We start from the raw sequence: 16,171 nt of genomic DNA, 5'->3' as shown, positions 1-16,171 counted from the left end.
TATATATATATATATATATATATATTAACATTATGTAAGCACTGTAATTATTTTACAAAGACGATTTAGGCAATTTAATGGTTCAATATTTGGGAAAAACTGTTTAAGAAAGGTCTTTTTTGTTAATGCATGGCTTTGTCCCAGTTCGGAAAGGATGTTTCATAAACGATAGCTGGATGAGTTTGGTAAGGAAGAATAAGAACTGCACTATTTTTGGAATTTTGCCCATCATTCACAATCCTTTTGTGAAACATGAACGCATATTTCTTCCACTTTTCTGTGCTTTATAAGATGAGAAAACAAGTTAATATGAGGTAGCGTACAATGAACGTCATTGGGACACACCTATTTCGCCCTCTAAAAAAAAAATTTGGTCACCCCTTGTAAATTTCAAGATCTTTTAGTTAAATATACCATATAGCAGACAAACACAGTGATAGATGAAAATTAAAATTTTATAGATTAAAATTTTAAAATTAAAAGTTTATAGGATTTACAGAAAGTGTGCCATAATTATTTAAACAAAAGTAGGCAGGTATATACATTTGGGCACCCTTGTTGTTTTATTGATTTGAATACCTTCAACACTAATTATTGGAACACAAAATTTGTTTGGTAAGCTCAGTGACTTCTTTCCGAGGGCGCATTGATACACATGCGAGTTCCATCAACAACAGCAGCATAGATACAGTGACAGCACGATGTCCGCTCTCATTGGAATGGCTGGGTGTTCCAGCATAAGACGTGTGCTCCAGTCTTCACATAAAAAAATGCTGACAGTAACCGAGTTTGTTGAGCTAGGTATCGACTCTTCCATCTGTGAATGTAAGTCCACCAGATAAAAATTGTTTTTCATGTTAGCTGCTACAATAATAATATCGCTGTAGCTTGGTTAATTTCCAAGTCAGTTATATAAATGGAACACTGTTGGCGTTTGCCTCATTTTATTTATTTTTTTGATCGTCAAAATAGGTATTTCCCATGCAGCCTGTTGTTAGTTAGCTCATATTAACAAGTTCTCCGGTGCGAGAATGCACAGAAAAGGGAAAGAAATTCATGTTTCGCATAAGGATTGAGTAGTACAAGCTGTAATTTATGTATTTATTATGTATTTTTATAATTATTAACTTAAAAAGGGACAGTGTATATTCAAGAAATTGTCTATGCAAATATTTCAGAAATAACTCAATGCCTACCTTACATCTGTAGTCCCTATAGAAGTTGGAGTAAAAGCTGCCATAGCTCTAACTAGGGAACAATGTTATATATATATTTTTTCCATTTTCACTTTCTGTAGGAGTAATAGCACTATGTGAAAGCTAAAATTGGATGAACAGAACAGCTATTAGAAGGGCAAGTGCTTCCCGCCTGCATGCCAAGGACTTAAAGAAAGATGGAAGGAAAAAAATACATTTTTGAGTCACACATTTTGTTCAGGTGAATAGACTTCTGTATGAGAGTTGGTGTTGAAACTGAGGGAGTGTTTTATTTCTTTGTTTGATTGTAGGCACTTTCTTCTGCCGGGCTGATGAATTCATTTGCAATAACACTTTGTGCAAACTACACACATGGGTGTGTGATGGCAAGGACGACTGTGGAGACAATTCAGATGAAGACACAGACATGTGTGGTGGGTTGGACTGAATTTTTGCTTTTGTGTCAGAACAGTGTTTATGATGCACTATTATTCCTGCGAGTAGAAAATCAAGATGACATGCAGTTTTTTTTTGTTTCTTTTTACAATCAAGAAAAACTTCCTTGCCCTCCTACAAGGCCATTCCGCTGCAGAAATAACCGAGTTTGCCTTCGTGCAGACCAGGTTTGCAACAAAGTGGATGATTGTGGCGACAACTCAGATGAAGAAGAGTGTGGTGAGTACACGTTGTATTTTATGCTCTCACTTAGTTTTTAGTGTTTATGACTATCTTATTGTTTTTGGTGCCATACCGACCCCTTAAGCAAGTGTGTAGGTACGGATGTTCATCTTGTTATATTTGTAGCTTCTCTCTTGCTCCATTGTTTACAGTCGGGAGCAACTGTTAGCTTTGTGCACCACTTTGCTATGTCAAGCGATGGGAGCGATGGGAGCGATGGGAGCGATGGGAGCGCTAACGGCGCTATCCCGGCTGCAGAGAGACCACCACGAGTGCAGCATGGTTGTACTGAAGCTTGACCATTATAATTATTATTGATACGTATATATATATCGATATTCCACCTAAATATATCTGGATATGACTTTTGGTCCATATCACCGAGCCCATGGATGCAGTAAGTGATAAGGATCCAGTGGAAGTCGGTGTGGTCTCTTGAACAGGTACAGGTGATGAGTTGTGAATGTATTGGAGTTTGTTAAGCAGATTGGTAGGTGTGCCATAAAGAATGCTGTTGCGGTAGTCAATGTGTGTTGTGATGAAGGCATGAATGAGGATTTCAACTGCTGGTCAAGAGAGAGGAGTGAAGGCAGGCGATGTTCTTGAGGTGGTGAAATGCAGTTTTAGTAACTGCTTTAATGTGTCGTGAGAAGGTACGTTTCCTGTCAAAGATGACTCTAAGCTTCCTGTATTGAGGTGAGGGTGATAGGGTGGTGTTCTCAAAGCAGATTCGGACGTCTTTGGCTGTTCGGGAAAGTGAGTTGGGGCCTATTATGCGGATGTTGGATTTGGTACAATGCAAGTTTCAGGAAATGTGTTTGCATAAGCTAATATCAGAAAGATAGTTTGAGACAGTAAAATGGGTCTGAGGGTTGATTTTAGTGGATATGTAAAGTTGGATAACGAAAACCATGGTGATGGAGAATCTGACTGAGGGGGAAGAGGTTCTTTTAAGTGCACATGTGATAGAAATTATAAGGAGATCGATGGTAACTGTGTTGCAAAGGGTAAGAAGTTTATGTGGTTTTATTGTAACCAATCGGTCTGAGGGGGAAGAGGTAGAGAAGAGAAGAGGACCAAGCACCGAACCTTGAGGTACACCTTGGTAGAGATTGAGAGAAATTGAACTGTTTGTCTCTGGTGATATAAGGTGTCAGCCAAGTGAGGACGTCCACTGTGATGCTATGTGATGCTGTGGTGCTGAAATTAGGATGTCAGTATCCTGCGAGTTGCAATTGTCAACAAGTCTTTTTCACTATTACTCATTGATGTCTTCATGATATGATAGCACACTGTCCTTTTATATTGCCCTTCAAGTGGAAGAGAACCATTTACAGTTTTGAATGTAGAATATAGAAAGTTTTGCAATGCATTTTAAATTAATTGTTGTTTTTTGGGGGGAAATCTTCTATAACTGCTAAATCTTTTTACTATGACATCCTGATGTGTTCCTGCAATGCGAGACTGATTTGAGTGATGGCACAGGGCAGGCCTGAGTGAACGGAACAAATGACTTCATTCATATTTCACTCTTTCATTCTCTCTTACCTCCCTTATCTTCCTCTCTGATTCCATTGATCCAACCATTAATCTTTCACTTCACTCCATTACCTCCCTCCATTGTACGCAGTTTCCTTCCATCCATCTTTTCAATCTCACCTCAATCCTATCTGGTCGTCCTTCTATCCTGCTATCACTTAATGTTGTTCCTTCCCTATTTTACCACCCCGTTGCACAGAGGAAAACAAAACATGCATTGGGTACTCCAGCAAATTCTCTGAAGTACTGTATGTGATGAGTTATGACTTTTTGGTGATGCAAATAAAGGGACATCGGTCAAATGCCAAGTTCTTGACTGGGGCCTCAGACTCCTCCACTATGATAAGGTAGTAGGGGTGTCACAACGCACTCGGCTCACAAAACAAAACAATACACGATATTTTGACATCACTTTTAAAACTAGAATGACAAATTCTAGAGGTGGACACGAGGGTCGCGGCAGGTGCTGGAGCCCACCCCAGCTGTCTTCGGGCAAGAGGCGGGGAACACCCCAGGCTGGTCGCCAGCCAATCACAGGGCACATATAGACAAACAACCATTCACACTCACATTCATATATATGGACAATTTGAAGTCGCCAATTAACCTAGCATGTTTTTGGAATGTGGGAGGAAACCAGAGTCCCCAGAGAAAACCCACACATGCACGGGGGAAACATGCAAACAAGATGGTCGGGGGTGGAATTGAACTAGTGCCCCCTGCGTGCTAACCACTCTCCGCCGTGCATCCCTCTGCCAAGACTTTTTTTTTTTAACGCGTGGCACCCCAATAAGTGATTTTTCCACACACATTGAACTAAGAATGACTTTCTTTACATTCTTTCTGAACATGCTGGAACAGAAAAGGTTCTTTCTACAAACTATTCATACATGGATTGAAGCAATTAATTTTTTAAAATGTTGGTATGCAGGGTCATTGGGAGTGCAGTGGTTCAAATAGCTGCTAAACAGAAACTGAATGGATTTATTCTGAAGGATACTAGCCTAAACCGATGAATTGATTTATATTCCTGCAGAAAGTCTTTATTCAATGAGGTTTATTTACTGTAGGTTTTGAAAGTCTTATCTCATGAACTGTCTTTGAATACCAAAGCAGAAGTGACGGCTGGAAGACCTCGACCTTGTGGGAAGACTGAGTTCACCTGCAGTAACAGGCGCTGTATTTCCATCCAGCTACAATGTGACCTGTTCAATGACTGTGGCGACGGTGGCTCGGAAGAGCAAGACTGCAAGGCTTGTGAGTCCAGCACCAATTGACTCAATACACAAACCAATCAAACAAGCCCTCAGAAAAGATGCCATGATGTTATTGGAAAGAATGGCAATCTCCTCTTATTTTAGCTGTGATGTTTTGTTTTTCATGCTAATGTATGTATGCCTGTGTCTTGAGAGAGGTTGTGTGTGATGTGAAAAAGGATGATGTCCTTGTTCCTCGTGCACATCAAAAGAAAAGCACAGCAGGTGTCTGAGATGCTGAGGGTGGTTGTGTAATCAAATTCCAATCTTTATTTGCAGTTTCCAGTGGGGATGTATGTGGTAAGAAAACAAATCCATGCGGAGAGGACGCCATATGCAACCAGACAAATACAAATTCAGTATGCCAGTGCAAACCAGGCTTCAAGAGGAACCAGAAGTCAGGCCAATGTGACGGTATTAGACAATGCTCTTTGACATTCATGGTCTTTTATGTAAATATCTTGACCGTTACTTGTTTATTTGAACAATTCACAGGGAAAAAGACACAGTAGAAATGTGATATATCAGGAACATTCTGTCATGGATAAATGAAGATAAATACTTTGTGAAGTAATATAACCAGTAATTGAAGGACCATTTTTTAAATTGTGTTTAATTGTGTTCTCTTTATTTTTTAGAGATTAACGAGTGCCTGCAGTTTGATACATGTCCTCATTATTGTGCAAACACTAAAGGATCTTTTAAGTGCACATGTGATAGAAATTATAAGGAGATCGATGGTAACTGTGTTGCAAAAGGTAAGAAGTTTATGTGGTTTTATTGTAGCCAATCAGTGTTTTCTTAATGTAACCTTCATTTCAGAGAACAATTATATGTTTCTAAAAATTGACTTATTCTATGTGGCTTTTTTTCCCTTCAATTGCTCTGCTGGCAGGACCAGAAGATCGAGTGCTCTACATCGCTAATGACACTGAAATCCGAAGTTTTTTGTATCCGTTTAACCAGAGTCATGGGCACAAAGTACTCACAGAAATTGAGGACAATGCACGCATTATTGGGATGGATGCATTGTTTCAACACCAAAGGTTTATCTGGGCTACCCAATTCAACCCTGGTGGAATATTCTATAAGGAAAGTCTGGAAAGAAGTCAAACTAAAACAAATGTCAGAAATATTGTAAGTATATCTTACCTGGTTACACACACAAAAAAACTGTAATTTATATGTGTGCAATATGAACATGTGCAATTTTCTTAAATAAGTTGAGATAGAGTTTAGGATATGTGTTTTAAGCACATAATAAGTGCCAATTAGTAATATTTCATGTTGATTGATAATACCAATGATATTAATTCACTATGTTTTATTATTGTTGATGCAAAGCACTTCCAAAGGACTGAAAACTACATCCACAATAATAAACAAATGGATACCCCTCTCACTAAGTTAACTCAAGGTTTCACTAGCTGTACTTAAAGATGATGTATCAAGAAGTAATACTAGATCTGACTTTTCAAATTGTATCAGTGTTCAGACTTTCGACGACCCAGAGACATTTCTGCTGACTGGATCACCGGAAATATCTACTGGACAGATCATTCACGGATGCACTGGTTCAGCTATTACACGGCACACTGGACTAAATTGCGATACTCCATAAATGTTGGACAACTCAAGGGACCAAATTGCACCCGCTTAATTACCGACATTGCAGGAGAGCCTTACGCCATTGCTGTCAGCCCAACCCGAGGGTAAGTAGTGCAGTGGTGTGCTGTGGGAGTTGGATGTTACATTTTTTACATATTATGTGTTTTATGCCAAGATATTTCACTGGTACACTTACAAACCAAATTGTGTGGTATACCTGAAAACTAATTAAAGTACGTCTTCCCTTACAAAATCCTCAGGTTTGACTGACACTGTAAGGAAGGTATACATTCATCAAAATCAAAAATGTATTTCAATAAATGTGTAAATACCTCATTCCTTCCGAGATGTGCTCGTGATGGGGTGTTGGGCTTTCTGCTGCACGGGTTGTCTGCAAGGGTTCTGCATGGCGGATTTGGGCCAGAGGGCCTACCTAAGCAGGACCTGGCTTATTTGCTCTGCTGCCGCTTTGTCCTTGGGATGGGTGTGTGGCTCTCTCCGTGTCCCTGTGGGTTGTGGGAGTCCATGCCTGAACTGCCCCAATTCCCTTCTGTCCCATCTAAGCCATTCACTGCATGGTGGCATTCCAAATAAGTAAAATAAACTACATCTCAACAGGAGTATTGCAGACTCACGTGTAATACAATAAATCTCTCCTGACCCAAGGCAGGTTAACAAAGAAACTGTAAAGCCTTTGTAGCTCATCGTTGTATTGTGCAGGTGCACCCAACGTGTTTGGTTAGTGTGTGTCACCATCATCATCATCATCAAATGATGATGCCTTATTACCCATCCTCACACGTGAGCAAATCTGTTAAATAGTCTCAATGTTTTAGAAGCTGGACACTAATTGCGTATGCCCTCCATTACACCGAGCAGCTAATGTACTGCACACTTGGTTTTTGTATGATAGCTGCTTGCTGTATTCAAATACAACCTAATGAGGTCAGCAAGAGTGAACCAAAACAGTCCAGCAGAACTACAGCCACACAATGACTTAGACCTCATTATAAAGCTTTGCAGAGTGGAGAAGAGCTACAGCTCAGTTGATATCCCAGCTAACTCGTGCCCTTTAACTTGTGTGTATTTTGGCATATAAACGATAGCAACCTTTAACCCATGATTGGACAAAGTTATAGTTTGCTGCAATTTTTAGGGGATTCAACAGTTTAAAAACATCATATATCCATCATCATCAGAGACCCCAACCAATGGCGTGCGGGCGCCAAGTTTGACAGCTTGATCTACCATTTATTTTATTACATCTTTCATATTAAGCTTTCCTGTGAATGTTTCTGTGAACTGTTTCAGGATGATGTACTGGAGTGTAGTTGGTGATCACTCTCATATCGAAGAGTCTGCAATGGATGGGTCTTTACGCAGAGTTCTTTTGGAGAAGAACCTCAGAAGACCAACTGGTAGGTATTTGGTTTAGAGTCTATGCATTGCTTCAATTGCAGCCTGTTTCTCTGTTGTTTACTGTGTTGGTGTTTCATAATTAAAAGAGGTAGTTTTTGTCTATGAAATCCATTGCATGTGTTATGTGAAGCCGTGGAAGCTTTTTTTTTTTGACATTGAAAATATTGACAAAATTTTGCTTCGGTTTGCATACATTTTCCATAATGCACTCACTCATCTTGTCATGTTATTAAAACGCCACACGAGTCCAACGGTGTTCTTCATGTATTTTTTTTACAGAACATCCTTTTTTAGGAGCCTATTAGCTTGCTAATACATGTAAACCGGAACCGGGAGTCAGCTCTGTCACCTGTTTATAATGTCATCAAAGGTTGACTCTGTAGTTCCATGCTAACTAACAAGTTCAAATAGTTCAAATTATAGCTTTACATGCATAAAACTATTCTCACCAGTTTTATCAAAATGCTGACACTTGCAAGTTTCTTTTGGCTCCATCTTGGGTTATTTTGCATCCATGATCAGAAGAAAAGCAGATACTTAAGGTGAGAAACACAATTTAATGTAAAAAGCAATCTTGTCTTTTGGCAACAAGGTAAACTTAAACATCAATTTATACTTTCATTCATTATTTATATGCATTTAAAATAGTTTTGGGCATAAGCTATATTTGTAAAATGGTAAAAATGTGTATTCTTTTAACAATTTTAGCTTTGTGGAACTAATAAATTGACATTATTTCTTATGGCAAGATTTTATGTGGTCAGAGTCCACTTTAGTTACAGTTGATGCTAAACCAGGCTTTCCCAGTTTTTGCAAAAGCTGATTTTATGGAATAATTTAATCACGTTTTTATCAGCCGACAATGACTCAATTATCTGAAAACACAGAGAATGTATTTCTCATGGTCTCCACAGAAACAGATTTCATTGGGATGTCTGTGTCAAGTAAATAAGGAGAATACATGTATGTTCATATGTGTGCTGTATAACCCTTTGAAATGTAGGCTTTGATACGACCACACAACAACAACACAAAGTAAACCTACAGCAATTAAATACTTCACTATTTTTTTTTCTAGAGGTAGACAGGGATGATCTAGTTTTGAGCTGCTTTGGCCTCCTTTAATTCAAGGAGCCAACATTCTCTTGTGTTCACAGTGAGAGGAATTCATCATTCCTGGAAAACCTATTTAAAACATCCAGCCAGCTTCTCAATTATCTAGTCAAACTGTGTGCGGAAAGTAAAAGTGATTAATTGGTTTGAAATTGTATTGTAAGCATTCCTAAACTCTTCCATCCAAAATGCACACACAAACACACACACACACACACACACACACTATAAGGTGAGAGCTACTTTGTATTTCCCACACAAGAAAATTGATTGTGGAAAGAAAAACAAGGCAAATGGCTAGAAACACACAAAAAAGCAGCTCCTGCATTGTGCTGCTCATCTTGACTGTTCTGACCTTAGCTTCTCCTGATGACTGATGACTTCCACCGTGATCTCTGTGTAGTTTGTAAGCTAAATAAATGTCTTTCTTTTATCCTCCCACAGGGCTTGCAATTGATTATTTCAATCAACGTTTGTACTGGGCTGATCCTGAGCTCTCTCAGATTGGCAGCATGAGGCTGGATGGTTCTGACCCTCTGATGACGATCACTGAGAGACATGGTAATTCCTTGCAGATCCCTCCATCTGATTTTTTGCCAACTTTGTTTGCCTGCAAAATTCAGAATATTATTTTTCTGTACTCAATATACAGGGATCTCCCAACCATATAGGATTGATATATTTGAAGACTACATCTATGGAACTGGATTGAAACATGAGGTCTTCAAGATTCACAAGTTTGGCAAACACTCTGTGGAGTTTTTCAACTTGGGTGTGGAGAAGCCCACCAATGTATTGATTTCCCACAGATTTAAACATCAAGATGGTAATTTGGATGCTTGCTTTCATAAAATATCACGTAACAAAGCATTGAGGATACAATTGTAACACATTATAATGACACATTAGAGCAGGGGTCACCAACAGAGCGTCCGCAGGTAGAACGACTACATGAGGTGTCTGTGAGCCTGGTTTTCATTTAGGCTTTTACTTAATAATGTGAAATACACTAGGAAGAAAGGCATTCTGAAATACTAAATTTAGATGTTTTAACACAAACTGTGAGTTGTGGATATCAACATTTTGTTAAACAATTGTGTTTAGTTTGTGTCAAGGGGGGAAAAAAAGAGACAAGAAAGTTTTCTGATACCCATCCATTTTCTATACCACTTATCTAGAAAACCATCCCATGTTTCAGAGTTTCAGACAGCTCCAAACATTTACACTACAACATCATCTGAAGTAGTTCACCATTTAGCAGTTTTGAAGTCTAATAGGCTAAAAAAAAATGTCTAATTGCAAAGAATGTGCATGTGACAGGCCTCTTCATTCTGAAGCCCCTGTGCATTGATACGGCAATCTGTAGAAGAAGATAACAATTCAACATATACAGTATATACACTAACGGAAGCACTGCAGCCCCAAAACACGCATTAATATCGCCAATTTCTGTACAAGCCGCTAGTTTTTTTCTTAAACTTTGAACCCTACGCTTTATACAGTGGTGCGACTAATGTATTACCATGTTCTAATCTTATGACATCGCCTACTTCAGAACTACCACTATTCGCTCAAATACTGTCTCGCTCGTTGTGCATATAGTCCATTTCAAAGTCATAATTGCTATTATTTTTTCATATACGTTTCAGATTACATTTAATATGTAAATATTTTGAATTTACTTATTCATTTTGATCTGGTGTATTGATGTGGTGTATTAATTGGTTCAGTTTCAAACAATAACTGCAATACCTCCATCATTTATGCAAGCTCATTAGAATTATTGAACCGAACTCTTCTAATCATTTTTCTGAGGTGATTGCAGTGCTTGTTTAGTGCAATTCAAGGTCCTCTAATCAATTATGGGTATCTTCACACATCAACATTGCTTGATTATTCAGACTGGGAATTATGTGTGTGAAGAGTTGAAACAATATCCCATTCAAAGCAAAAACACAAAGTAATTCCTTCTATAATAAACAATCCTTGTTGAAGAAACTAAATGTATCATATGTCTTCATTTGCTCTGCAGCATCAAATCCATGCCTGAGGATGTCTTGTGATTTCATGTGTTTGCTCAACCCATTGGGTGCCAGATGTACTTGTCCAGAGGGCAAAATACTGCTCAATGGCAGCTGCAGTGATGTCAACATCTCAGGTGGGATTTTAGGTACTTTTTTGTGGTGTTGTTATACTGCATTACGGAAAACTGGGAAGTAGGACATTTTAGACCACCACCTAGGAAAAGTGCAATTTAGGAGAATACAATATATTTTTTTATCTGTATTGATAAACTAGTTCTGCATATACATATGTTATATTACCTTGTTGCTGCATGGCGGACGAGTAGTTCGCACGCAGGCCACACAGCTAGGACACCCTAGTTTGATTCCACCCTCGGCCATCTCTGTGTGACGTTTGCATGTTCTCCCCGTGCATGCTTGGGTTTTCTCCAGGTACCCCGGTTTCCTCCCACATTCCAAAAACATGCTTGGTTAATTGGTATGAATGTGAGTGTGAATGGTTGTTTGTCTATATGTGCCCTGTGATTGGCTGGCGACCAGTCCAGAGTGTATCCTGCCTCTCGCCCAAAATCAGCGACCCTTGTGAGGATAAGCGGTAGAAAATGAATGAATGAATGAATGAACTTTGTTGTCACTTTCTTCTTCTTAAGGTAAGGCCTCAAAAGCCTTATGTGCTATAATCATTGCTTCCTTGCTCTCACATACAGCATAAAGGTGAAATGTGGTTGGATTTTGTAGCATCAATAGAGTTATAAAAGCATGTTTACACTGTAACAATCACATAAATACGCTGCAGTAATTGAGAATAGAATAGTGTTCAAATTTCAGAAGATATATGGATTTAATATTGTGAGTTTCTTTCTCATATGTCACTTTTTTGTCATTTGTATCGGTTTTTACTGTTATATAGCTTTAGTAGCAGGGCATGTGCTGTAATTGACTTCTATAAGTGCACACAGCATAGTAAGAAATGTGGGCTCTTTATTGCTGTGAAGGTGAACTGTGCCGCCCCCCCTGCGAGAATGGAGGCCGTTGCTTGGCCAATGAGAAAGGAGACTGGAGGTGCTACTGTTGGCCTGATTTCTCGGGTGAGCGCTGTGAGGTCAACCACTGTACAGACTACTGCCTAAATGGAGGCACCTGCATCGGCTCACCCCTGGGTAAGACGACTTCACAAGGGTGACACTTGAGTCCTGCGCAAACTCTTATTATATGTCACAGTCAGGTCAGTTTTCAGGGTCAGTCCTCTGTTGGTGTATCTTTAAAGTTGATGTGTACTTGTCAAAAATGTGTGATACTGTTATCTGTCAGCCTACAAGCATCCCTAGCATATGAATTGATATTTCATGTTTTACAATACCCCCAAAGGGAATTCTTTGTATGCAACTCTGCCACAGAATGGGATTTTGAATGTCGGGGTTTCAGCCCATTTCCTTTTGCAAAATGATCCAGTGACATTTTACCATATTTGTCATTTGTATTCATTTTTGTATTTTTTACCTCTGACGTTATTACTTAACGCTACTTCCCCAAGCTATGTACTAGCGTTTTTAGAACTGGAGCTCATGTGGTACAGCCCATAAATAACGTTTTCAAACATTATTATGAATCAATTTACACTTTTAATCAATTGAATGTATTGATTTTTCTAGGTACATGACTGTCTCTCAGACATTGGCTTTACAGAAGACAGTTTATTGTGTGTAAAAATGGCAGAATTATGTAATTTGAGCCAGAAACAGCATCTGATTGATTGCATCACATGATGTGATTCCCTCGAGCCCCTGCTTACTTCCCACGGCCACATTGTAACCCTTTTTTTCCCCCACTCACTGTCTATAAAAATTGACTGTCAGATGCTAAGATTACATATAGTGCCCATGCATACATATCCTTGGAAAAAGACATTTTATTCATCAGGCCTTGAGATTTAACCATTTTTTGGATTGACATGTAATATATTGTCAATCACTGTACTACAGGAAGGCCTGTCGACTTATTAGCATTTAAATGTTCCTCTCAATTATTATACCATTCTTCAGATACAGCATTTTATTCTCAAATGGTGGCCGGCTGTTTGTGATTCTTTTTTCACAGCAAAATAAAAAGCCTGTCAGTTAATTTACTTTAATCAGATTTGTACCAAAGTTAACGTGTTCTTACTAGTCCATGCTCACTGTCCTCAAAATTTTGTGAAAAATCAGTGAAAAAAAATGGGTGTTAACGAAAAAGAAGAATCCCTTCCTGTTATTTTATTGTTGTTGTTCTAAAGACGGCGGTTATTATATAGATGTTGTCTTATTTATTTTATTGTCAGAGCCGGCAAGGTCTTCCCTGCTGGCATAACCACTACCAGAAGCATTGGCCGACATGAGCATGAAAAGTGCATCAAACATTTTCATGAGTTGGGTATTGTGGAGACAGGGAACTGACCATATCTGAGCCTGGTGACGTCAGAATGCAAATTAAATGAGTGCATTTACTCCCATCACAAACCTTGGGTCAGACTGATGATTTTTCTTATTTTTAGTATGCCTTTATGTCAGGGGTCTCAAACACGCGGCCCGCAGGCCAAATGTGGCCCGCAGGACACTAGTTTGAGGCCCCCGCCTTAGTATGAAAATTTAATGTTAGTGCGGCCCGCGCAAGTTTGATATGGATGCTGTATGGTATCATGTACCCAGAAAAAATTATTACGTTTGATTAATGTTCATGTTAAAGGTTAAATAACTGTTAATAGTTATCCTCCCTATCTGTGTGCAAGTGGTAAGTTTTTGGCTATTTAAGTTTCAAGGAAATAACTTGAAGGCTACCGTTTAGGTCGCTAGCGCTCTAGTTTGCGAGTTAGCATGTGTCTCAAGACCCTGCAGTTGCGCAATATGTTAAATAAAAAAAGTATAAATGTGACTATAGTCGTGTTTTGTCAGGTCTACAGGGCTCTAATAATGCTTTGTTAATTTTAATATGAAAAAAATAATTTATCTACCCACCAACTATATGTGGTTTCTTAAGTTTTTATTATTTGCTGTTTTATTATTATTATTATATTTATTTATTTATTACTGATTGATTGATTTTCTTTATTCTTGATTTATTTTTCACGTTATTTTGTGTAGAAAAATAAAAATTAAGATATTTGAGAACAGTGTAATGTTTTATTAGAGCTTTTATTGTAGAAAATTGGAACCAAAGCGAAGTTTTTAAAATTTGTTTGTTTTTAATAAATGTGTTTTTTTGTTGTTTTTTTTTTGAAAACCTGATGACCAGTCTCACCCAGACCCGAGCTCCAGTGGCCCCCAAGTAAATTGAGTTTGAGACCCCTGCTTTATGTAGTACCATTTTTAAGCTCCAATTTTTTGAAATAGTAATATCAAAACTGAATATTTTCTTGAAAAGACTCAGGCATGCCCGTCATAACGTCCCCGGTTTTGAAAAACACTGACCTAATTAATAATTGAGGTTATATTCATTCATAAATCAATATGGGCTGGAGGTAATGTTCATCACTGAGTCATACTGTATTAAATCCAACTATAGTGCCAATACCATTGTGATACAGAAACCTGCAACAAGTGCAGCAGAGCTGGCTTTCTTTTGCATGACTTAACCTCTCTCTCATGTCTCAATTCATCTAGGTAAGCCGACATGCCACTGTCCTCTTGGCTTCTCAGGCCCGTTCTGTGAGAAAAGGGTATGTGAGAGCTACTGTTTAAATGGTGGAACATGTGACGTCACTGAAGGGAACCAGCCAGTCTGCCGCTGTTTGGCCGAATATACCGGAGATCGTTGTCTCTACCGTGAGTTATGTGCCTTCAATAGGATGGCAACATGCACAAGATACTTATTTTAAAATGCATTTAGGCTTTTCATGGTTGACAACAACACTTGAGATACAAATAACCGTAAAAGGAGTGACAGTTATTTGAATTGGTATAGGCTGCTTGCACAAACCTACATGTTTAAAGCTCACAGTGTGTGTGTGTACAACTAAATGTTTTTTCCATAAATAAATGTTCTATGAAACAAAATACAAATATATCAAAATATATTTCTGTGCTGCAGTGATAATGATTTTTTTCACAGAACATAGATCTTTTGCAGGGTTTTTTTATTATCATATGTAACAAAACAATTTCAGCCCTACATGATTAGTATTTTCCTCCCATTGTTTGCCCAAGAGGTGAAATGTTTTTATCCGCAGCTCGAATGTCATTTGATAAGAATAATTAAGTCCCATCAAAACCTTTGAGAAGTCCAATTAAACCAGCTTAAACTACATTCCTGGTGTGTCATTAACATGGCATATTTTGTCTTTATCTCTCTAAATGTGAACCAGACATTTGTCATCACTACTGTGTGAACTCCAAGGCGTGCACTTTATCCAGTACCGGCTACGTGGAGTGTGTGTGTCCCACGAGGTTTGAGGGAAACAAGTGTGAGGTGGACAAGTGTCTTCGATGCCACGGTGCCCCGTGCCTCATTAACGAGGAGACAGGAGATGTGGTTTGCAAGTGAGTTCTGGCTTTCTGCTCACTGTTTCTACTGATGTGTTGTGCATTGGGCTGCATTGTTGTTTGTCAATTCACAGAGGTGGACAACATAGAGTATGTGCTCTCATGGTACATCATGTTTTTAGAATGCATCCTTATCCCACGTAATGAGGGGCCAAACTCAATTCATTATTATCTCCTTGAGTGGTCAGACTAGGACAGAGCCAGCTCCCCTAAATAGTTTGTTAAAGCTGCTATGTGTCACAAGCTCAAGATTTTACCAAGCAAAAAATATAACAGATGGGTCTGAAACATCTTCTTTCTCTTTGGGCATTTCATTCAGGGGTCGCTACAGCAAATCAATCTCCTCCATCCAACCCTGTCTTCTGCATCTGTCTCTTTCACACCAACTACCCTCATGTCCTCCTTCACTACATCCATAAACCTCCTCTTTGGTGTTCCTCTACGCCTCCTACCTGGCAGCTCTAAATGCAGCATCCTTCTACCAATATATTCACTATCTCTCCTCTGGACATGTCCCAACCATCTCAGTCTGGCCTCACTGACTTTATCTCCAAGGCCTTTAACATGTAATGTCCCTCTAATGTACTCGTTCCTGATCCTATCCATCCTGGTCACTCCCAGTGAGAACCTCAGCAACCTCATCTCTGCTGCCTCCAGTTCGGCTTCCTGTCCTGTTTCTAGGCCAAACAACATCTCTGCACTTGACCATATTTTGTGGTTCTCTACTTGACATCAAGTGTAGGGTGCAAGCACAAGCCAAAACTGAACTCTCAGTGAGACTGTGCATCAAATGGCCCACAGGTCACACTTTGGACACCCCTGCT

The 16,171-nt window shown here is 38.9% G+C and overlaps 1 protein-coding gene across 14 annotated transcripts in view; it reads left to right on the top strand.

The window, feature by feature from the left end:
• Positions 1-16,171, top strand: part of lrp1bb (low density lipoprotein receptor-related protein 1Bb) — a 253,729-nt gene that overhangs the window by 226,099 nt on the left and 11,459 nt on the right. For 10 of the 14 annotated variants that reach the window (XM_058083119.1, XM_058083121.1, XM_058083127.1 and 7 more), the window contains 14 exons: positions 1,508-1,630; positions 1,749-1,871; positions 4,527-4,670; positions 4,949-5,083; positions 5,308-5,427; positions 5,565-5,806; positions 6,158-6,381; positions 7,589-7,695; positions 9,254-9,370; positions 9,462-9,635; positions 10,842-10,967; positions 11,829-11,993; positions 14,469-14,630; positions 15,170-15,344. In XM_058083119.1, the coding sequence (XP_057939102.1) occupies positions 1,508-1,630; positions 1,749-1,871; positions 4,527-4,670; positions 4,949-5,083; positions 5,308-5,427; positions 5,565-5,806; positions 6,158-6,381; positions 7,589-7,695; positions 9,254-9,370; positions 9,462-9,635; positions 10,842-10,967; positions 11,829-11,993; positions 14,469-14,630; positions 15,170-15,344 (2,137 nt within the window). The remainder of the gene's footprint in view (positions 1-1,507; positions 1,631-1,748; positions 1,872-4,526; positions 4,671-4,948; positions 5,084-5,307; positions 5,428-5,564; positions 5,807-6,157; positions 6,382-7,588; positions 7,696-9,253; positions 9,371-9,461; positions 9,636-10,841; positions 10,968-11,828; positions 11,994-14,468; positions 14,631-15,169; positions 15,345-16,171) is intronic. The other 4 variants (XM_058083126.1, XM_058083123.1, XM_058083117.1 and 1 more) reach the window with 1 other exon arrangement.

The sequence above is a fragment of the Doryrhamphus excisus genome, chromosome 9 (genome assembly GCF_030265055.1).
Source record: "Doryrhamphus excisus isolate RoL2022-K1 chromosome 9, RoL_Dexc_1.0, whole genome shotgun sequence".
Classification (NCBI taxonomy): Eukaryota; Metazoa; Chordata; class Actinopteri; order Syngnathiformes; family Syngnathidae; genus Doryrhamphus; species Doryrhamphus excisus.
Note: the sequence above shows the minus strand (reverse complement) of the source record. Positions and strands in the feature narration are given on the sequence as shown.